This window comes from Mustela nivalis, assembly GCF_964662115.1.
Source record: "Mustela nivalis genome assembly, chromosome: 4".
Lineage (NCBI taxonomy): Eukaryota > Metazoa > Chordata > Mammalia > Carnivora > Mustelidae > Mustela > Mustela nivalis.
The window spans coordinates 84,122,340-84,147,443 of record NC_139023.1 but is presented as its reverse complement, the minus strand read 5'-3'; the positions used below and the strand labels follow the sequence as shown (position 1 = coordinate 84,147,443).

Genomic DNA, 25,104 nt, shown 5'->3' with positions numbered 1-25,104 from the left:
ATGTTTTTGTTTGCTTGTTAGTTTTTAAATGCCTTTTAAACTTGAGTTTTTCATTAGCTTTTTGAACACATCTTTTATTGAAGGTATTTTGGAATTTTGAAGACTTTCAGAGGTTTTTTGTATGCCAGTTAAAATAGGTATTCCATTCTGTTTCTTTGATTTGAGAGTCCTCACTTTTAAAGCACTTCTTACATGATCTTACCTTATTGGAACATGCCTCGTAATGGCCACTGCAATTCTAGGTTATAATTACTTTGAAGGCTAGCAGCAGTTTGGGAGAACCCTAGCCACAAATGAGGTTTAACCCACTTTTCTGTCCAGCCATAACTAGCTGCTAATTGAATGTGACTCACTTATGCTTAGCCATATGTTGGGGCCCGCAAGCTGACTGTTACCAAACCAAGTTCTCAGGACACAAAACAAGCTTAGGAAGATTTTCTATTTTTGTAAATATTTATTTCTTCCAGGACTATAATTCTTAGACATATAAAAACCAGGTATATAGGAAGGTAGCAGAAATTCTTTATATTTTAAGCAACCCATTTTTATTAAAATTACCTTTTTCAGATAAGGCTTTGGGTCTTTTAGAACCAAACTAATACCTAGAAGGGATATGCATCTGGGTTGATGACTGGACAGTGTATCACAGGCTACCTCACTGCATTGAAATTTGCTTGAGATTGGCAGGTGACCTACTGTTAGTTTCACTCATACCATGACCAATTTATTCTATTACAAGGGTCTTTGATTTAGGTGGTAAGCATCACAACAGCTTTTAAGTGTTTGAAGAATGCCCACCAATTTGTGCAGCTTTTTGGGCCCGAGATTTCTGTTAGCAATAGTCTTTATCTACGTAAAACAAGACTGTGCCTCTTAACATGCCAGCATCAACCAGAAGATCTTATTGCAGACTGGCCAAGAGAAGGCTGTGTGCACCACCATAACTCCAGTAATTGGGCACTGCAGATTGTGAGTGGGGTAAGGGATTCTAGTCTACTGGGGGATTGAAGACTAAACCAAGAGCTAGGGACTGAGGTTCTGGATGGAAGCTTCTGCCTAGCTCAAGCTGACTCAGTAAGTCTTACCGTGGAAAAGCAATTAGGTTGGGAGCTCAACACAAAGAGAGCCGTGCTCAAACCAAGAGTAACTTACCCAGCATCCTCAGAAATAGCTAGAAAGACTGAACTCAGAGGAGTTCCTAGGGTCCTGCACTAGTGTTTCTTGTCCCTGAAGCTATAAGAGGTCTTTTTTTAGTCTTGCCATTGCCACCAAGTCTGTTAAACAACACAAATTCAACTGAGTAAATTAACAAATTGGCTTTATTCAACAATTCATGAATCAGGTAGCATCCCATCTAGCAACAGAAAGGAGCTCTGCCATTCTCTAGAAAAGAAAGGTTTTTAAAGCTAAAAGTGAGTAGAAAAGTGAAATTATTAGCAAAATATATTTTTTAGATAAGGTCACCTTCTTAGGGTGAACAGAAAGGGTCTATTGAGTAGATTATTTCACTAATATTGACCAAATAATTCTATGTTGACTGGTTAAAAGTTACATTCCTCAGAGTTCAAGCTGTAATTAAATTAGGTTTTAAATCTTGTTTGTTGACATGGGGCTTAGCACAAGGGACTCCATTTTGGGCCAATCTCCTTTTTAACAATTGAGAATGCTCTACTAGGAATTTACCAAAAGAATACAAAAATACTGTTCTGAAGGGACACATGCATCCCAGTGTTTATAGCAACATTATCAACAATAGCCAAACTATGGAAAGAGCTCAAATATCCATTGACTGATGAATATCCATTGACAGATGAAAAAATATATATATATATTTATATATATGATACATGAATATATGAAATATGTATATATGTAGAATATATTATATTTATATTACATACTATATTATATTATGTATAATATGATATACAATATTATAAATATATTATATTTATAATATATATTATACCTACATACATATATATGAAATATATACATATTTCATATATATATGATGAATGCATAAAGCAGTTGTGGCTTATTCTATATAAGAATATATATATGGGGACGCCTGGGTGTCTCAGTTGGTTAAGCTGCTGCCTTCGGCTCAGGTCATGATCCCAGCGTCCTGGGATCAAGTCCCACATCGGGCTCCTTGCTCGGCAGGGAGCCTGCTTCTCCCTCAGCCTCTGCCTGCCACTCTGTCAGCCTGTGCTCGCTCTCTCTCCCTCTCTCTCTCTGACAAATAAAAATAAAATCTTAAAAAAAAAAAGAATATATATATGTGTGTATATATATGGATATATATGTATTTCTGTACATACATATATAGTAGAATATTACTATATTATGTAGTATAATAGATATTATGTGTATAATAGAATATTGTTACTCTATTTTATATATGCACATATATAAAAATAGAAATAGAATATTACTCAGCCATAAAAAATGAACTCTTGCCATTTGTAATGACATGGATAGAGCTAGAGAATATTATGCTAAGCAAAATAAGTCATTCAGAGAAAGACAAATACTTTGATTTCACTCATATGTGGAATGGAAGAAACAAAACAAATGGTCATAAAGGAAAGAGAGAAAGGAAAACCAAAAAACAACCCTTACCTTTAGAGAACAAACTGAGGGTTACCAGAGAGGAGGGAGTAAGTGGGATGTTAAATAAGTAAAATAAGTATTTATTTTATGTTATGTTAATATGCATGTTATGTTAAGTGTGTATAAGTATAATAATAAAGTATAATAAAATAAGTATGTATGTTATGTTAATAAGTATGTTAAATAAGTAAGATAGGGTAATGGGGATTAAGGAGCACACTTGTGATAAGCACTGGGCACTGTATAGAAGTGCTGAATCACTAAATTGTACACCTGAAACTAATATTGCACTGTATGTTAACTAACTGGAATTTAAATAAAAACCAAAAAAGAAAAAAAAAAACAAAAAACAAAATGAAACAAAAAGTGAAAAGAAAAAAAAATAAAAAAAGGAAAAACAGTAAAAAAAAAGAAAGGGGAAAAAAAGCACCTATTTAATTGATATAAGACAATTCACATTAAAGAATTTTAACTGTAGTGACTCATTGGTTATACTTGCTGTAGGAATAGGACAAATAAACCTCCTTTTTAAGTGGTTTATTCAGAGTGAAGCAATAATCATCTTAATTATACTAAATATATATTCTGATGGAATATACTCTTCTTTTCAGAACTGATATTTGAAAGAGATGCCAATACTATGATGTTGATACTATTAGAATTTTATATCCCTCTCGATTTTTTTTAAGTCATGACAAGTAAGGGTTACTACAAATACAGTGCTGCCTGCATGTTTATGTTTCTCTATCTACTTTTTTGTGTGTGTTGGTATGTGTGCACATAATTGCATTGCCTCCCAGTTTATCTTGTGAGATACATTTATCTTTACAATGAGATCTGAGGAAGGCTGGAAAGATCCTTATGTGTCTAAGTATGTATATCAACATTGTTTTAGTGCACTTTGTTTTATTTCTATTGAGCTTCATTTTATAAGTTTTAAAGTAAGTCTAAGTAACCACACAGGTGTTATCACTTAGACTTCCTGATATAAAAAACTACTGAAATATAAGATGGTGATATATAGGATATGCAAGAAGAGCATTTGGCATGAGACGAGGTGTGGAGTTAAAGGGAAAGGAAAGTGTAAGGTTGTGCGGAAGAAATAGACCAGGGAAATGGAGGAAGGGTTGTTTGAAATTCAGGTGGAGGTAGGGATGCTGACAATTTGTACAAAGTGTGACTGCCCGAAGGCATAAAAATCACTGAAAGGAGGACATTTTTGTAAAACTGCTTTTGAATTATTATTTTTTTTAAATTAAGCTCATGAGGTTGCTGTCCTTCTTGAATACACTTTCTCTTAAAAATTTTAGTAGCTTTTAAATGATCACTATTTCAACTCAGGACGTGAGGAATCAACATTTCTTTGGCCCTATGCCCAATGGAATGCATACCTCAGCTTTCTATGGCATTCAGAATCATTAGCTGTTTCCTTTTTTGAGTAGCTTACAATGAATTAGTATTAATGCTTTTAGATAAACCTTCATCTTATTTTCTACTCTGTCTTCAGCTTTTTACCTTTTAGTTGATTTTTTTTTTTTTTAAGAAAGAGGAATGGGGGAGGGGAAGAAGGAGAAGGAGAGAATCTCAAGCCGGCTGCATACCCAGGCCAGAGTCAATGTGGGACTTGATCTCACGACCCTGAGATCATTACCTGAACTGAAGTCAAGAGGCAGATGTTTAATGGACTGAGCCATCCAAGTGCCCCTCTTATTTGAATTTAGAAAAACAACAAATATATATATACATATATATATATATACACACACACACATATATTTGTACATACATATATGTATGTATACGTGTGTGTCTATATATATATACATATATATATTTGTACATACATATATGCATAAATTTGAAATGTTTTCTCTCTTACTAAGTAAGTCATGGCTTTTTTTTTTCTTCATCTAATTTGAATAAGACTCAATATTGAATGCAAGTGTTTTTTTTTACTTTGCAGGCAGCATTAAATTTTTCCACGACTATCCGGTGGACTGGTTTTAAAAAATTAATAGAATTATTTAAAACACTAATAAATTGTAGTTATTAGTAAATTATGCATCCATACATTCTTTATTATTTATAATCTTTTTCTCAATTACTAAATCGAACATAAAAATATTAGTATGTTAGAGAAATTCTAGTAAGGCACTGGAGAATAATGCCTTGGGAAAGGAATCAGTTTTAGGAAGCAACATGTACATGTTGAACTTAATTTAAATATCATTTGAAACATATGCTGGATCAAGGGACACATCTTTCAGAAGCACATGACTTTGTCAGTCTCTTGTTTCCTTTTATAAACAGAATTATTATGCTTGTAATGGGCCAGGATACTCAAGCTTTGTTTCATGGTACCATACTTGTTTTTGAAAATACTACTTAAGGTTATAAAATGCATTTGCAATTTATAGCTATTTACTTTTAGAATTCCTTCCACGTGCTTTTGTCTCTGTGGTTCCTCAGGAGAGTAGAATATTTTTAACCAGCATTATTTCTACCACACTGCAGCTGAAATACGATATTTGTTTCTTGTGGTATTGCTGATACTGCATATTTTGGATATTAAATAAATAGACTTTTCAAAAGACCTAATTAAATCATTACTCTTGGCCAGACATTTTCAGACATTCACTAGAACTTTAATTCACTGCATCAGCTGATTTTGAATATAAAAAGATTGTTTTATCAACATAATTTGATGCCTTTGCTTCTATTCAGAAGAATTATCATAACTTTAGGAGCATTAATTATGACAGTTATTTTGTAGACAGGACATCTCTAAATTTTCAAACTATTTGTGTAATAGCTTTAAATTTGTTTTTGCTTCTTTCCCTTCCCCTAATTTCCAAATACTTGCCACTTTAATAGGTCAAAATTGAATGTAGCTGTTTTCATACCTGGACTGCTTTACTAGAATAATGGAATGCTTAGTGAAACAGAATAAATAGTACAGAATGCGGTCAGATTAGGAGTCTAAAATTCTTACTGAATGTTTTGTTAAACTATACCATTACAGTAAATATGTTAGCTACTCCATGTACACCTGAATATACAAGGTACATGTGGTATTGTGTTAAACTCAGCTATTCCCTTACTAAATTAAAAGGTGCTTTGAGGCATTCACTTTACTAAATTGTAAGATTGGCTCAGAGAATGCAGTACAAAAATATGGCAAATGCCACTAAGCATACATTTTGAAAGAGTGCTTTTGTCTTTGTCTGTTAGCAATCATACCCTTATGTGTTTGACCATGAAGGATAAAACATGCCTAATCTATGAAGGAAAAGTATGGAAACCATGGTGCCATAATCTCCTGGCATGCTAGTCTTAGGTGGTCCTACACATCCTAAATTTATGTTCTTCCCCAATATCTTTCTTGAGAGATCTTAGCTTGGATATTTTGATATATAAATTTCTAGTCATAAAAGGCATACTTATTTTATGTAAGTATATTTAAATAAAAAAGTAATTTTTGGAGGTCAACGATTCCAACACCAACACTATTATTTCAACACTATTATACCCCAGTGCCAAAATGCAACAATTACATACAATAGGAAATCAGAAAACCTGTTTTTCCTGAGATATATACCAACTCAGTTGTATTCTGCTTTAAAGTATTCATTTATAGGTATCTATCATCAAATGCACTTAACCCATTACATTAAAACCAGAATAAAAATAGCAGCTAACATTGTCATATGCTTTCTGAAGGATCATTCTAGGTTTTTTATGTGTACGAACTCATTTAATCTTCACAACAACTCTATGTGGCAGGTAATGTTATTGTCCAGATTGCCCCGATAAAGAAACATCAGCTCATAGAGGCTAAGTATAAGGCCCAATGACACACGATTAACAAGTGGTGGAGCAGACATTCAACCCCAAAAGTATCAGATTTCAACCACTGCAGTGTATAATATTTAACTCAGTATTTTAATTATAATATACATAATTTAAAAATATATAAATCAAAATGCTTGTAATTTCAACACTGGACTTTCAAGTTTAAATATATTTAATATATAATATATTTTAAAATACCACATTAGCAAATGTATTTTAAAATAAAAAATAGATAAAATATATTTTAAAATACTATGAGGTTAAAATTCTCTATCATCAAATCCAGATGGGTTCTTTACTTTTAATTCTTTTAGATCTTTCTTTCTTTCTTTCTTTCTTTCTTTCTTTCTTTCTTTCTTTCTTTCTTTCTTTCTTTTTCTTTCTTTTTTTGACTTTGCTAAGATCTCTCTTTCTTGAAACCTTACCTTTAACCTCAGTTAGTGCCCATGAAGTGATGTGCTTATATAGTGTTGGGCACTTAGTAAAAACTTAAAGAATGTTCTGTTTTTCTCAACCTTTCTCTGTCCTCTGCTAACTTTCTAGTTTAGATTTCGAAGTTGTGAGGACCAAAGCTCAAAGAGCTAAAAGAGCATAAGAAATCACTCCTGCTTTCATTTTATAGAACATGGACTTGGAACCTGCCAAGAATATAGATTGTAGAAAGTTTCACCTTGAGGAACTGAAGCCCCAGCCTCTTGGGGCCAAACTCTGCTCACTCTCTCCCTTCTCTGGCCTGCCCCCACTCTAGTTCTTTCTACGTTATCAAGAGCCTTGAGAAATTACTTCCAATTAAGAAATGATTGGTATTTTCTTGGCCATAAAATTCAAGGCAGTTTGTGTTGCAGTTGAGATTCTTAAAAATATACCCGTAACCTAAAATTTTAGTTTGACCTTCTTCTATTCTTCATTTAAACTCCCCACTCTAAATGTTTAACAGTGAGTAAGCCAGACATTCTCCTTCCCTCTGCATTTTTGCTTAAACTGAAATGTTTCCTTCGTCTTCCCTTAAAAAAAAAAAAATCTACAAACCCCAATTCAGCTCCATATATACTCTCCTGTATTACCTGCCCTAAAGAAATCAACTCAAAACAATGCAAGTTTCTCCCTTTAGCACAGGCCTCATTTAATTACCTTCTCATGCTGAATCAGAAGGACCACAAACTCAGTCAGTCAGACATGGGTTTGCAATCCACTGTAACACTTGCCGTGTGACCGTGTGTGAGCTAACTAGCATCTTGGAACCCAGTGTCTTCATTTGTGAAATGGCACCTCATGAAGTTGTGAATTAAAGTGAGAGGATGCATACGTAGTGCTGTCACAGTGCCTGGCACAGAGCCACCCTTTCAGCAAATCTGGTTATGTGGTTAATAGTAGTAGTGTTACTTGTATTTTCTTTAGTGACAACTTGACTCCTTTCTACATGTACATTTTATGAGTTAAAAGATAGATACAGCTAATACTGACAGCTGAGATTTTCTGTCTTATTTAATGGATGAGTGGTGAAAGATTATGTGATAAACTACTTTGGTCTGCTATCTTGTGAAATCTTTTAATATCTTATAAAGTAAAGCCAAAAGGCTCACTTTGTCAAATACATTCTCAGCATAAGGAATGGTGCCCTTAACTGTTCTACTTCTAACAATTCAGATATGGGTCTTTTTCTCAGGGTGCAAATGCTCTGGTCACCTACACTATCATTAGTGGAGCTGATGACAGTTTCCGCATTGACCCTGAATCTGGAGATCTGATAGCGACCAAGCGGTTGGACAGGGAACGCCGTTCCAAATATTCTTTGCTGGTTCGGGCAGATGATGGTCTTCAGTCCTCTGATATGAGAATTAATATCACCATCAGTGATGTGAATGACCACACACCCAAGTTCTCCAGACCTGTGTACTCTTTTGACATCCCTGAAGATACAACCCCAGGTAAGTGGACACATCCTTAGGTATATTTCACAAAGATCACTTTTGACTACAATTACGGACTATGTTTTGGCTGCTCTTAATTAGCGACTAGTTTTACATAGAACATATGCTACTAGGTATAAAAATATATGTGCTAGGTATTTTAGTCTACTAATTAACCTTCTTAGATACAGTTCCCAAATGAATTCTGATAGCAAATGAAGTTAGCAATTCATCTGATTACCAATTACAAATATTTCTGTTTCTGAAAGTATTTGGGATGAATTGTTAATTTTTCTGGCAACAAGAGTTTTTTGATACTGTTTTTCCACTTTATACTCTGTGATATTTTGCAGCCCATTTAAACATTTTATGTATTAATATAATTTCTAAATGCTGACTTCTAAAAAACTGGTCATATAAAATGTTGCACTTTGCTACCTCTGCATCTATTCTGAATCAATGTGCTTCAGAATTGCATTTGCAAGACATGACTCCATCTCTATTTTTAACATATTTTAATTGGTTACAAAAGTTAAAAGTAAATGGATATTATAAAAATGTCTGATGTGATTATAGTGCTATGTAGACAAAGCAGAAAGAAAAGCACATGAAAATCTGTGAATACTAGCTCTAATACTTAGAACCTGTGTGGCCTGGAGAAAATTAATGCATCACTCTTAGTTTCCATTTTACCTTCTGTAAAGTGGAAACAAATACTTCTTGTTAGAATTAAGGTGAAGGTTAATTTATCATATATACTGTAGCTAACATGGGGCTTAGGAATTAGCATGTACTCAGTAAGTGTTAGTAGAATCTCAATCCTGAATTGTCAGCTTGCCTCTTTGAACATACTATGTTGTGATTGTTGAGTTTGAGTACCGAATACCATATTTCTGGTGTGTGTATGCTTCATTTCCATTATTGGAAATTCTTATCTAAAATTGAAATTTTATTCTGAATTACATTTGGAATGATTCTGTGTAATAAGACATATGTTACGGAAACTCATTTGACAAAGAAATTAAATATTTATAAACTACTTCTCACTGCAGTTTTCCCTTCACTCCTTAGCATGAGTTATGCTGGTCATTCATGAAATTATCACCATATTTATTTCTGCCTTAATTATAACAATGACCATGTGAGCTAATATTCCCTGAGCATAAGTCTGCATTATTGCTGGGGAGCCCTAGTTCCTGATGCTAGCAATGGGTCCCCATATATGTTCACTGCAATCACCAATATGTTCAAGAATTGGCAGTGCCAGGAAGGAAAATAGTGTCAGAAGTATTATTTCTCCAGAACATTTCCACTGCAACATAAAACTTACTGAGTATTTAATATGCTGTATGTTTTGTTAATATTTGGGAAGGTTGGTATCAGTGTTAATATATAAATCTGTAGAATGTTGTGTTCACTATATTTTCATAGTGATTATCTAGTTAAAATATTTTACTGTACAAATAAAATTTGTTGGTGTCTGTATGTATTCTTTTAGTGATACCTTTATCCCATTAATTTTAGACTATTAATTTATCTTTTGATAGGTTCTTTGGTAGCAGCTATTTTAGCCACAGATGATGACTCTGGTGTGAATGGAGAAATTACATATATTGTGAATGAAGATGATGAAGATGGCATATTTTTCCTGAATCCAGTTACTGGAGTCTTTAATTTGACTCGAGTATTAGATTATGAAGCACAGCAATATTATATCCTCACTGTTCGAGCTGAAGATGGTGGGGGACAGTTTACTACCATTAGGGTTTATTTTAATGTACTAGATGTAAATGACAACCCACCTATTTTCAGCTTAAACTCATATAGCACATCTTTAATGGAGAATCTACCTCTAGGATCTACTGTTTTTGTGTTTAATGTTACCGATGCAGATGATGGTACGTACTTTATTTTATGCACTTACAAATTTATTTAAAATGTCTTTTTATGTTGTATTCATTTACTGTGTTCAGTTGTTGCAAAGAAGGACAGAGTAATGATTTAACTATAGAGGATTAAAATTAAGTGCTTTATCAGTTAAATTCGTGTTTGTAATAGTTATACAGCATGCACTGTTATCATTCTATAAACTTCATCTTCCTTTTTACAGTATCACAGCTTAATAATGTAGAAGTCATAAAACAGCGTTTTACTAATTTTTGTCACATTAATAAAAATATTTGTTTACATATATTATTTTAACATAAAAAGGATAAAATTTGGAAGCAAAAGGAAAAACATCTTAAAAATACATAAGAATGAATTATTAATTTTATATTTCTGACTGAAAAGTTCTAATAATATTCTAACAAGCTTTCATGCTTTGATTCAAAGACAGTCTCAGATCTCTTTAATTTATGCTATATAATCAAGTTGAGATTTTTACTTAAATCTAGACTTCATATGTGTTTGATTTTATTTATTGCAAAAGCATTTCACAAGCTTTCTTTTAAAATATAACTCAAAAAATAGAATAAAATAAAATACAATATAACTCTCCTGGCCTTTCTTCTGAGATGTATTTGTAAATACACATATTGGATAATACAGCACTAGAGATAACATTGTGCAAATTATCAGTCTTTAACTGAACTGTTTGGAAAGTTAATACCTTGTTTCCCCTTTTATTGGAAGAGTTAAATGTCTATCGCTTGAGAAAACAAGTGACAAAACTTTAAAGAGGAAATAGGTTTCTAGCCCGAGGATATGCCTAGTGACATAGGCTATCAACCTTAATTTAGAATTTCCTGATTCTTACTGACTCGGGTGAATGATTAAAGTAATTTTGGAATACCATCCTATCTCAACATTCTCTTCTATACTTAGTTTCCTTTCAGGATTGTCTACAAGTGTCCCTGAGAAAGATATGAGAGGCAAAAAGCACAGTATTTTACACATGTTTCAATTCACAGAATTGGAAATACGTTCTTCCGAATTCATTAAGTGCATGTTGAAGTTTTCCTTTTTTACGTTTACGTAGTTAATGCTGGTCACAGGAATATATAAAAAAATAGAAGTATCTGTGATACTCCTACTGATAAGCAACTACTGTTGCTTAATTTGTGGCACATTTAGTGTGTAACCAGTCTTGGCCCAAGATCATTGTTCACCCTGTTTCACGTACATCAGCCCAGCCCAGCTCAATTAGACTTTGTATACAATTGAGCTTAATCTCTATTTTGGGAGTTGGATTCTCTATTACAACCTTAATTAGTTTATCTGCTCCCTGGATATGAATATCTTATTTGTCCTTGTGACTAGTCCCGAGTTTTCTGTAGTGAAGAATTTCTGCCATGTTTCTTTGTAATTTATTTATTCTGCATTAGAGAGACACAATTGTTTTGTAGGATCGTGTGCTCCTCTGGACCAAACTTCATTTATCCTCATACCTTCAATTATTGGGAACTGTAAAATAGCAAATAAGAAACTCTTTATGAAAATCTGCTGGAATATTCCACACGCACCTACACACAGACATGCGTTAACCATTGACTTCTACTTACTTTTCATGCATTTTTTTTCCTTTAATTGTGTTTGTCTTGGGTAAAAAGTGTCAAGCTACATTTTTCCATTGTTTTAGTTTTGAATACTTTTATCAGTGTAATTTCCTGTACCTTGACCTAAAATATAGGACATGGTTCCTATTCATTCTGAATTTCAAGGATAATGATAAGACTGTACAGGGATAACCTTGTTTGTTTAAAGTTGCCAAGTTTGTCACACTGAATAGTTCTCAAAGTACTTCACAAACAGTAATATTTAGAAGATTTTTTAAAATAGAAAATTTATCTTAATCTCTGATCAAAAGGTTCTTGCTGAGGGAATATTATCATCTGAAGAAATTTTATATAAAAATAAAGTTATTACTTTCTGTTCCCTATATTTAGATTCTTTCAGGGTTCAACATCAAACCTGAGCTTACAGAATCTTTTAATAAGAATAGGTCAAATATCTTAACTATTTTCACAAGACAAATAGTGTATGTATTAATCCCAAGGCTTTCCTGTACAAAGTATAAAAAATATTATAATGAGGCAAACTACTATAAACTGAACTTCATGGAAATATTGTGGTTTTATAATTATTACATTTTACTAGAAATAAATTTTACTAGAAATAAACACTCTTCAAATACGGGGAGTCATAGATGTTCTGAGAATAATGCAATGGTAATGATGCTGAATAAATACACCTGTCCATGCTTGGTACAATTGCAGGTCATTCAAATGAAAGGAGTTTCATATTCCAATGACTTGATGACCTTGGTAGAATTGCTTCATAAAGATGAATGCTGTCTGAAGCAATTCCCTGGGTTACAGCTGTGTGATAAGTTGACAAATGTTAGCTCATAGTAACATAATTAGACAATGTTTACAGACTGTGAATAAATACACACATTTCATAACAAAACTATATACCTATAGTTATGTGCTATATTTCCTGGAACTAAATTATTCCTGAGACTGAAATTAAAAAAAAAAAAACAACAACAAAACCAAAAAAACCCAACACAACCACACACACACACACACACACACACAATAAAACTGCCAGAGGGAATCATGTGACTAAACCACTTTCAGAACATTGAACACAAATGGTTAGAAGTATGACAAGTTTTAAGTTTAAATACATGGTGGGCTATAAAACACCACTAAACTCAAATCCCAATGCTTATGGGTAGATTACAGAATTTTAAAATACTGTAGGTCCTGTTTCATGTTTCGAATATTTGATGCAAAGAGCAGAGAAAGACAAAAGTTCCGACCTCTCTATTTTTTTGGATACTACAAATGTTTAGGGAGAATTTTGAGTTTCTATCTATCCACATCTCTTTTCTAGCTGTATAGCACATGTCCAAAGTCACTTAGATTAGTCAGAAACAAAAAGTCCTTTTCTTTACAGTAAAGTAAATATAAGTGGCTTTTGTGGCCTGTAATTGCAAAAGTAAGGATTCATGAAGTTCCTGAGATGAGAGCTGTTTCTTTGATGGTGTGGCAATATTTTGTGCAAGAGTTGTTATATTTTTTGTTTATTTTCTCAAAGATGATTGTTTTTGCGGTTTATTGTAATGGTGTCTAATATCTATATCTGCCATTTGGAATTTGAATATAAAATTAATTTTTTTCTTTTTCCACAATTCCTTTTAAAGTTTAATACTTATTACTTATCCCACCCACCTACCCTACCAAACTTTTTCCCTTAAAAAAGAGGTGGCTCTGCTGTTTACAAGGAGGCTATAAAGTCTTGGTATCATGTTCTCTTTTTGCCTCTGAAATTTAGTTGTTTACTCAGGAAGTAGCAAACACTATGGATGGAGGGTGTTCAGATCCTTGCTTTAATTGCTTGCATTCCAAGTGATTTATGTAGAATGCTAGGCTATCACTTTGTAACCATGTGCAATTTTTGTCAGTTTTTCTAATTACTTTTGATCTTGGGCATGAAAGATTTTATATGCTTTCATAGAACTAAATTTTATATCTCCTCTTGCTGGTATTGTTTTATCCAGATGTTTTCATAACTTTTTCTCAGTAATAATTAGATCTGAATTTGTGCCTCCAAGAATAGGAATTCAATATTTGCTGATGGATTTAGCCGTAAAAAATGCAGAAAATTTCCTTAGTAATTTGACTTAAAATGTATATAAAGTATAAATTTAAATTAAATTTATTTCTAGGGATATATGTATCCCTATATATCATCTATATAAAATTTTCATTAATTGCACCAGTTGATGGAACTTTCCTTTGCACCAGATGATGGAATTTTTTCTTCCCTCATTTCTGTGGAATTTTAAGTCAAGGGTTGAAGTTGGCTATTGACCTTGCTCAATCCAGATCTTAAAATCCTCTTTATCTCCTGCTGATAAATTGACCTGTGTCTTCCATTAGCTTTATTTATTCATATTTTTCCTGATCTTCAGAGTCCTAATTATCCTGAACTTCACACTGCTTTGTTCACTTGTGAATAGTTTTATATAAATTATAAAGATTAAAAGCCACAAGCCATAACAAGGGGGAAAATCCAACCTTTTCAAAGATCTACTCAATCCTTGTTTATTTTAGAAATTTTTGTGAAAAAAAACTAGTGTCTGAAAGTTATTTTCATAAATATTTCTTCTCTGTATCAACATATAGACAAAGAATATTAGATGGAGACCATAAAATCATAAGAAAAGAATACTTCTAGCATTAAAAAAAAAAAAAAAGAACAGGCAAGACTTACCTGCCAGAAAAGAAAATCCCATTAATCTACTCAAATTTGCCTGTGTAAGGAATCTGACAAGTTTCAAGAAAAGGTAAAAGCTAACTCAAGTAGTCATAGAATCCTGAGAAAGGGTATTTTGCAAGAAAAAAAAAAAAAGAAAAAGAGTGATTAAATTGGTCTAGAAAACTCTTGGCACAGAGCAGACATCGTTTCTGACACCTAAATAATTTACATAAAAATTTTTTTTAAAGATTTTATTTTTAAGTAATTTTTACACTCAGAGTTGGGCTCTAACTCACAAATCTGTAAGCAAGATTTGCATGCTTTACTAACTGAGCCAGCCAGGCGTCCCTGATGCCTGAATAGTTTAAATTAACTTCAGAAATACAGGGGCTATCTGTAGGCAATTAATGTAACTCAACAGATTATCCCTAGCATAAAATCTCAGAGTATAAAATCTTTATTAAGAATGAATTACTAGAGGCACCATATAATTTTTAGCACACTTATAGTATCCTAACAGTGTCCCACATCTTTAGGATAAGATATAAAAATGTATATTGCATTATGCACAAGTGAAGAAAACACTCTTCTGGGATTGGAAATCAGTTTTCTTTCTGTTTTCATTGCTTATCTGTTATTGACTTTTAAATTATTTAGTAAAAATGATTGGCCAATCAACTTGCCATTTTTTTTTAGAATATTCTCCACTCATTTTTTGAAATGAGAAATTATATATATATATATTTTTTACAATTAAAAAGTGGCACATATTTCTAGGAAAAATAGATAAAGTAGTATCTATATATAGCTCAATAAAAGTGTGAGCATTTATATTTGCAGCCTTTTATGTATAATTTTACTGCTAACATTTCCTTCAAAGAATACTTTTAAAACACATTAAATGTACATAATAAAATTTGAGAGAGAATTATTTTCACAAAGGTCATTAGCCAGATGCTTAATAAGAATTAAAAGTATTTATTGGTTCTGACAAGAAATTTAAAAGTAGACTTAAACTATCCATGACTAATGCCATACATCAGAAAATTTTATTACCCTTCTCTGAAAATTGATGTCAGCCTCAATAAATTACTGAAGTTCTAAATGTTTGGCTAACAGTATAGAGTGTGGCACTATTAATGTTGAACCCTCAGGAACTATGTGACAGAAATAAGGAAATGTATAGAAAAATATCCACTCCCTGGAATATTTTCCTCCTCTTTATTTTTGTAATTTAACTTTTCAACATTGTAGTAAATAGCAAGTAGTATATACATCATTTGTTCACTGGTTATAAACATCTTTTCACATCAAAAGTTAGCAGGCAAGGCATTATGTGTATGTATGACTTACAAAAAAATTTACTGCAGCTAAATCATCCATAAGGTGTGTTTTGGGCATCATATATCAAATATGCAAAGTTTTATGTCAGAATTTTTTGTGTACCTTGTCTGTAATCGTACATTCAAGAATATTTAGTCAAGCATACATTCAAGAATATTTAATTTTTTTCCCTTCCATTTCAGGGATCAACTCCCAGTTGGCTTATAGCATTGCTTCAGGTGATAGCCTTGGTCAGTTTACAGTTGACAAGAATGGTGTCCTGAAAGTCCTTAAGAGTTTGGATCGGGAAAGTCAGTCCTTCTACAACCTGGTTGTTCAGGTGCATGACTTGCCACAGCTTCCAGCCTCCAGATTCACAAGCACTGCCCACGTCTCCATTATTTTGTTGGATGTAAATGATAACCCACCAGCATTTCTTTCCCCTAAATTGACCTACATTCCAGAAAACACACCTATTGATACTATTGTTTTCAAAGCTCAAGCAACAGACCCAGACAGCGGCCCCAACAGCTACATTGAGTACACCTTACTGAACCCTTTGGGAAACAAGTTCAGTATCGGGACCATTGATGGTGAAGTGAGACTCACTGGAGAACTGGATAGAGAAGAGGTTTCTAATTACACTCTGACAGTGGTGGCTACAGACAAAGGTCAACCAGCTCTCTCTTCATCTACAGAGGTTGTAGTTATGGTACTTGACATCAATGATAACAGCCCTGTTTTTGTGCAGGCCTTGTATAAGGTGGAGATTAATGAGAACACACTTACTGGAACAGATATAATACAAGTGTATGCAACGGATGGAGATGAAGGTACAAATGGACAAGTTCGCTATGGCATTGTTGATGGTAATGCCAATCAGGAATTTCGGATCGACTCTGTCACAGGTGCCATCACTGTGGCTAAGCCTTTGGATAGAGAAAAAACTCCCACTTACTCTTTAACTGTTCAGGCAACAGATCGGGGCAGTACTCCCAGAACTGACACCTCCACTGTCAGCATTGTTCTACTGGATATTAATGATTTTGTTCCCATGTTTGAGTTATCTCCATATTCTGTAAATGTTCCTGAGAATTTAGGGACACTGCCCAGAACAATTCTTCAGGTCAGTATATTTCAGTTAAACAAATATTATGTTCACTAAAAGACACCTAATTTAAAAGTCCTCCCTCTCCTACATTTACCACTACTTCATTCTTTTCATAAGTGCTTAACTGCAGATACAGAAAATTTTGAAAAAGTTTATGAAAATTATACTTAAGAACCTACTGATTTCCTGATAGTTTGAAATGGTGTATTTCAACTATGTTCTTCTGTGTGTACTCATGTTGCACACATTTTCATATTCGTGTATTTTGAATTTTAAGTATGACCATAATATCTAAACATAGTGAGAAAATAAAATTATGCAAAAGCTTGAAAACTTTATTCCAAACCTTGTTCTCACTTCCTTTTTTACAAATCCAACTACCTAGATGAAACTGCTATCAAAAATTTCTGTGGAAACCTTCCAAAAATACTATGCTTTGATTTTATTCATATTTTTACATAAATAACACATATTTACCCTGTACCATTTTTATTTCTTACTTGAAGCTTTAAAGAGTGTCTTTGGAGCCTTTTTAGGCGTCGACCTCATTATTTTTAATGGTACATTTTACTTTGTGGTAGACCTGGTATTAGTTTTACTCACATTCCTGGGATATCTTATTCTCTTTTATAGGTACTGGCAAGAGATGATGATCAAGGTTCTAATAGCAAACTCTCGTATGTTCTGTTTGGTGGTAATGAAGACAATGCTTTTACTCTCTCAGCTAGTGGAGAGCTTCGAGTAATACAGAGTTTGGATCGCGAAACAAAGGAGCACTTTGTCTTGATGATCACAGCTACAGATTCAGGTAAATCTTATCTGGTTGTGAAGAATCTATTCACAATATGATGAGAGTTTATTTGTCTACCATGAAATTAAATGTTTGTTGAATTGTGATAATCCTTGGAACTCTGATTATATTTATATGATTTATAGCATGTATATCACTTTGTCAAATTTGTGTATAAATAAGTAGTGGTAAGGGCTTGAGTACAGAACTCTATTCCTGTAAGACAAGATGTGTCCTTGCTGGGAAAGCCATCTGAGTATCTTTGAGGATGACCTGATACTCTATCACTTGAGCTATAAAGCATTTTAATATTTGGAAATATCCATACGGTTCTAACTGATCCTAGAGATAATAGAGTGAGTACAGAATTTTACATCATTAGTACGCTAGGTTTTGTAAGTAGCTATAATAGGCATTTGATGAAGCCCCACAGAGCTCCAAAAAAGAATATCAATGAGACCCCAACATTCTCATTCAATTAGCAGTGTAATGGACTAGAAATAATGAAAAACAAGATATGTTAGTTAGCTTTTAGTGTCTAGAAATAGTAATTATGCAAATTTTCATAGTACGTAGTACAAAATATAATCTATTTAAAATGATTTATCAGTAATTTGTTTTGCATACTGAAACTTTTTTTTCCAAAGATTTTATTTATTTATTTGACAGAGAGAGACACAGCGATAGAGGGAATACAAGCAAGGGGAATGGGAGAGGGAGAAGCAGGCTTCCCGCCGAGCAGCGACCCCGATATGGGGCTTGATCCCAGGACCCTGGAATCATGACCTGAGCCGAAGGCAGAGGCTTAACCCTCTGAGCCACCTGGGCTCCCCTGCATGCTGAAACTTCTAATTCAAAATTGAAATAATTAAAAATTTGTCCAAAATCTTTAGGCCTTGAAGAAAGCATGTATTGCTTATCTGATGAATAAATTGAATGGATTTATTAGTCATTGATTTCCAGGATTAATTGAATGGATTAATTAGTCATTGATTTCCAGGATTATTAATGAATTATGAAACATTGTCCTATAAAACATTCATTTATAAGAATAGTCACAACTTGGGGAACTTGTTTTTGGGATCATAAGATCAAGCCCCACATCAGGCTCCATGCTCAGCATGGAGTCTGCTTGGGTTTCTCTCTCCCTCTCTCTCTGCCCTCCCCCTCAAAAAATACATAAATTTTTAAAAAACATAGTCATATTATTATTTAAGTATTAAAGAATTTGATAATGTTGACATAGTATAAAAATTTGTTGAAGTTGTTTTAAGGCACGACACATTTGTTAGAACTTTAAATGCTTAAAATTATGTATAATTGTGTGTGTATGTATTCATGAATATTATATGTATTTATATAGTTATGTAGATGTGTGGATATTGATACAGAAGAACAATTGTGAGTTTACAAATGAGCTACTGTTGTTGAAATATTTTTGATGAATATGATTTATGAATATTTTTGTTATATATATACAATTCTGGAGTATACAATATATTGTTTCATTTCATCACTTATAAGAAAGCAAGAGATTTTGAGGTTATAAGTCATAATAGATTTATATTCAGTATTCAAATGATAGTGTTGTTGATTATTAATTGAGGGGCTCATATATTATTTGCTATTTGCTTTTGGGAATACAATTATCTGATACCTACAGAGAGAACAATATTCCCTGTACTTTTTTTTTTATATGTGTGAATGTTACATTTTATGTAAACTATAAAATTCTGAGGAATGATGAACAGAATATGGTGTGGTAACCACATAATGCTTAAACCATGTTGATCTTAAACCAAGTTTATTATGTGTGTAGTCAGTATTTTATGCTTCATGGTTAGTAGGCACAAAGAGTAAGCATCTGTATATAAAAAAAAAATGCAGCCACTACCACATTATTCATATCAATCCAGTATTTCAAGAGTTGCTTGGAAAGAAGGGAGGATAAAACTGAGTAGAAACTGGTATTCAGATATTTAGAAGCAAGGTTTTTCTACTAAAATATACCAGTCTTAGCTTCCCTCTCCGGTTAGTACTGAAAATGGGTGGCCAATTCTAGGCATGCAGGAAAACATGGCTTTTGTGGAGGTGAAGTGGGGGAAGGTAAACCAGGACCAGAAATCTAGTTGGCTAAAGCATCAGTCATTATAAAACTTGCTGCACAGAGGTGTGTTACACAGAGGTCATCCCCAGGTGGGAAGGAGGATGTGATTGTGAGAGTTAGGGGTGCAGTGCAGGGTGATTTGGGATGGACAGGCACAGCCCACAAGTTCTCCATCAGAAGATTTGTACTTTGGAACATTCTAAGTCAAAAGACATGGGAGAGAAGGAATGTAATCATGTAGACAAGAGTGCCTGTTTTCAACCACATAATTCTAAGAATTTAAATTATTTTTGTGTGTCTATGCAGTCAGGAGGTTGAAGATACTGTAAAGAGGAAAGGAATGTTGTTTTTTGTTTTTGTGTTTGTTTTATTTTGATATATGGCCATCTATGTCATGCAGTATATCAGCTTTTATAGACATTAACTCATTTCTACACATCACTTTTCTTTATCATCTCAAATACTTAATGTGTTATTTTTTAGTTTATTTAGAGTAAACCCAAGCTCAGAGTGGTTAACTAATTTGTTAAGGGGGTTCCTGGGTGGTTAATCAGTTACGTGTCTGCCTTGGGCTTAGGTCATGATCCCAGGGTCTGGGGATAGAGTCCCACATCAGGCTCTTTGCTCAGCAGGGAATCTGCCTCTCCCTCTGTCTCTCTCTCTCTTTGACAAATAAATAAATAAAATCTTTAAAAAAATAATTTGCTCAGGATTACACAGCTTTGTGGCAGAGTATGGTTCAGACCTCAGTCAGTGTAACTGATTTTCAAGTTCAGAGTACACTGTGTTTCTAGTGTGTAGGTAAAGTAAAATTTGAAAAAAGTAATATCGATTTCTAAAATTATTTTATTTGCTAAGCAAGCCCAGTAGCAATCTATATGATATAATGATAAAAGCTTTTAATTTGAATTTATCTCTGTTTGAATTCTGGTTCTGTCATAATTTTCTTTGTGATTCAGGCAAGATCGATCATCCTTCTCAATCTCAGTGCCTTCTTCAGTAACATGGGGATAATTAACTATAAAGTAGTCTATTATAAGGTTTGATTGATATAACTTATGTTAAATCACTAAATTTGTCTATCATAGTGTGTAGATGATGATTTTAATAAGAATTGTAATTCATACACTTTAAGTACTTTAAAGTTCTTAGAAATATTTACCTTGTCCCTTATTGCAGAACTATTCTTATTAAAAGTTGTATGGTTGTGTTAGTTTAAAAAATATTTTTTAGAAATTGCAGTTCACATTAGGGCTCATTTTATACTTTACTACTTTAAAAAGTTTTTTTTATTTGTAGCAGAGACTTCTTTTCAAGCTTTCAATGACTATATTATATAATAAGTGTTTCACCAGTCAAGGAGACCACAGATTTTTAAAACTGTAGTTCAGCCAAATCATAGTCAAGGAGGATTTTGTGGACTGAGCAGCACACTTAACCACTACTTGTAATTCTCTTTCTCGACCAAAATGACAATATGGAAGAGACATTTTATTAGGGGGAAAAACAAAAAAGAAAGAAAGAAAGAAAAGAAAAAAGAAAAAGAAAACCTGAAATGATAGAGCTAAAAGTGTTTTCTTCTAATAGACATGGGTGTATGACCCTGTTAGGAGGAACTTTGACGAGGAGGAGATACAATAGAACGTTGTTCTAAATGTGCAGACTATGCAGGAGTCAAGCTGGTTCCAGGGAGCCAGACTATGTGAGTTCCCGGTGCCACGAGCCTTGAGCCTGAGGAAAGATAGGGACCTAGGATTCTTAATGTAAGGACAAATAATAGAAGTATAACTCTAATTTCTATGAAAGATTATTGCTATTAAATGAGAAATGTGAAGACCAGGTGTATGTTGATTCTGCCCAATACTGAAATACAGTTATGAATTACAGAAATTCAGATTATCAGTAAAATTAAGGTATTTGAAATTTTGTCATTCAGACCCTTAAATATGGTGTTAGGGAGCATGATGGGAGCCATGAATGAGATCCATTATTTTGGCATCCCTAGAAATTAGAGAATTGATTGAACTTTGTCCCGAAGCATAGGTTTTTTTTATGAGAGTGCTTCCCTCCTGCTATTTTTTGGAGCTGCTCTGCAATGGACTGATGTGTCTGAGGCTAATGGAGGAGTATTCAGTTAGGTATCTGAAGATGACTTAATATAGATTATGTAGAAAACAATCAGAAATTGTATAGGAAAAGACTAAATTATTTTAAAGTCATAAGAGCTCATATGTGATTATGATTTTATGTTCTAGTCATTTGCATACTTTTGGTATCACAAATAAACCACTTTTATGGAAGAATGTGAGTTTGAGATACCGGGCTTCAGAATCTGCCATTTAATCATGTATTCCAACAATGAAGTTTCTGACACAGAATTTGAAATACAGATTCACTGCTTTGATGTCAAATTGGTAGGTGACATGAGAAAATTCAGAAAAATATGGCAGATTTTAGATCCCAGATGCCACATTATTCTCAAATTTGCAGCGTTCTAAGGACCAGGAAAATATCAAGGTATTCTAAATAAGAAAAAAGTTTGACAGTTTTATTCTAGGTCACAAATCACTTTTCCTTTGCTTTTTAAAAATTCTTACCTGATGGCAACCCAAAGATGGGTCAACTTTGGCAATATGGCAATAATTGAATAAGCAGGGTTTATTTATTCATGTTTATTTATTTATTTTTATCAGCACACCTTTAAATCTTTGAATATTTTTTGGGAGAAACTATTAGCATTCCACTCCCATTATATATTTATTTACTGACAGCACAGTTATAAAGTAGCACATCTGGAAACTCTCTAACTACTCCTGTCTACTCCTTAAAATGAGCTACAACCACACTATCATGGAGCTGAAGGTTACATTGCTAAATAACAAAACCAGCACAGAGTGTAATAAATTTGCCTCATTTTTTCCTATAGAATTAAATTATTAAATGGTAGTTGAATGGGTTAAGACTATAACTTAATAAAAATAATATTATATTTAACTATAATTAAACTATATATATATAATTAAACTATATATATATAATTAAACTATATATATAATTTTTAACTGTAATTAAAAATGTAAATATCCCCCTTCATTCTGTATTCCTTCCTGTTATTTTCCCAGAAATATGTACTGTACCAAGCACTTTTTTTAAAAAAAGATTTTATTAATATGTTTGAGAGAGAGAGAGAGTATGAGCAGAGAGGAGAGGCTAAGGCAGAGGGAGAAGCTGATGCTCTCCTGAGGAGGGAGCCCATGTAGGGCTTGATCCAAGGACCCTGAGATCATGACCTGAGCTGAAGACAGATGCTTGACCAATTGAGCCATCCAGGTTCCTCTCAAGTACAAATTTTTGAAGCTAAAATTTCCATTTTTCCTCCTCACAGTAATGAAAGTCCTACAGAGAACCCATCACTATGTGGTTCCTTCTAAGATGGCAGCTAGCTCTAAAGCAGTTATTGCCCTTCACATGGTTTGGCATTCTATTCCCAAATAGACTTCCTTAGAAGAGTTTTCCTTCATACACGTTCAATAAATAAAATAATACAATTTTAATATATAGCAAGTTTCACAGAATTATCAGGGAACCTAGAGCAATATACTTAAAACATTAAGTCAGAGAATTAATTTGCAAAACGGAAGTAAAGTATATCCTAAGGTAAATCGATAGTTTTGTAGTTAAACTGGGGTTCAAATGTCACCTCTGCCATTTCCTAGCTATGTAAGCTTGCATAGGTTTACCTTTGTGTTCCTATCAATAAAATGAATGTGCTAATTTCTACATGAAAAGCTTATTGGCAGAAATAAATAAGAAAATGACTTACTTTAGTGTTAACTATTAGTCAGCATGTTTGCTGGACATTTGCAAGCCCAGAAAGGCCAAATAAAGCTTTTTGATTCTGACCACCTCTCTCCTCTCCATAAATTGCTCCATATCCAGTTTCCCAATTGTTGTTATCATTCCTTGTTCCTCTTTCTCTCTATCCCACGTTGGACAGGTCCATTGACAAGTAGACTCCGCCCTAAAATACATCCAAAAATGTCCTAAATTTATCCACTTTTCTTCCTGTCCATTACCACCACTTTGGTCTAAGCCAGGGCTAATATAATAGCTCCCTAACTGCCTAACTTTGCTCCCCAAAGTACATTCTTTAACAAGGAGCTCATGAACTTTGAAACTATAAATTAGATCATCATGCCCCATTGCTTGCTTAAAAACCCTTCAGTGGTTTCTAAGAATAAAGCCTGAATTTCTCATCATTGACCCATGACATTAAATGACCTGGCGTCTGTCCACCTATCTGACTTCATTCTTCCCGACCCACTGCCGCCTTCATCAGGCGCTTAGCCCTGGGCAGACTCAACCATGGTCACCTCCCAACTCTGCATTCAGTGTTGTCATGCTGATGGGTTGAAATCAGCCTGAGAAATCAGCAAATGCTACCAGTCTGGTGACTTGCTTCTGGAGAGTTCTTGTCAAACCTTTATTGCAAATTTAATGTCAGTTAATCTGACCTCTTTTAATTTATTAAAAATGCCAACCATGTCCTATCTTTTTCCCTGTGCACATGTACTTCTCTTTATCTGGAGTGTTCTACTCTAAGCTACTTTTTTTCTTTTTTTTAAAAGGTCAGACACATTCATATCTTGGTCATTTTGTTGTTACATCTAGGTGAGATGTCAATTTCTCAGAAACAATTTATCTGATCACCAATTTAATATAATTCCTTTCTCCAGTGTCACTATCACTTAACCTTGTTGTGATTTTGTCTTAACATTATTATCTGAAACTAATATGCTTATCTATGATACATGAGTATGTGCCATTTTGTTCACCCCATCAATAGTTATCCTTCTTCCAGTAGAATGGAAATTTTCCAAGTCATGTTAAGCAATGAATTGCCAGAACCACCCAGAACAGAACCTGTGACATAAAGTACTTAATAAAATTTGGTGAATGAAAAACTAATTTAATGAGTAAAAAATTATGATAATTAGTAAGCAGTCACCATTCTGTTATTTTAACATGCAACTATTATTTCATGCTTATTACCCATATTTTTAGTTTATTCTTGTATATTTATTGCTTGCAGATTTTTCAAAGGACCTACCAAAAGAAAAGCATCAGTCTTTTTAAACTCATGGCTGAAATTCCAGAAGTTTTTGCTACATTGGCTGTGGTCATT

At 33.4% G+C, this 25,104-nt stretch overlaps 1 protein-coding gene across 1 annotated transcript in view; it reads left to right on the top strand.

Annotated features, from left to right (window-relative positions):
• The window catches only part of FAT4 (FAT atypical cadherin 4), a 179,732-nt gene that overhangs the window by 85,728 nt on the left and 68,900 nt on the right, over window positions 1-25,104 (top strand). The window contains exons 4-7 of the mRNA XM_082727577.1: window positions 8,135-8,396; window positions 9,926-10,276; window positions 16,115-17,037; window positions 17,656-17,830. Coding sequence (XP_082583703.1) covers window positions 8,135-8,396; window positions 9,926-10,276; window positions 16,115-17,037; window positions 17,656-17,830 — 1,711 coding nt within the window. The remainder of the gene's footprint in view (window positions 1-8,134; window positions 8,397-9,925; window positions 10,277-16,114; window positions 17,038-17,655; window positions 17,831-25,104) is intronic.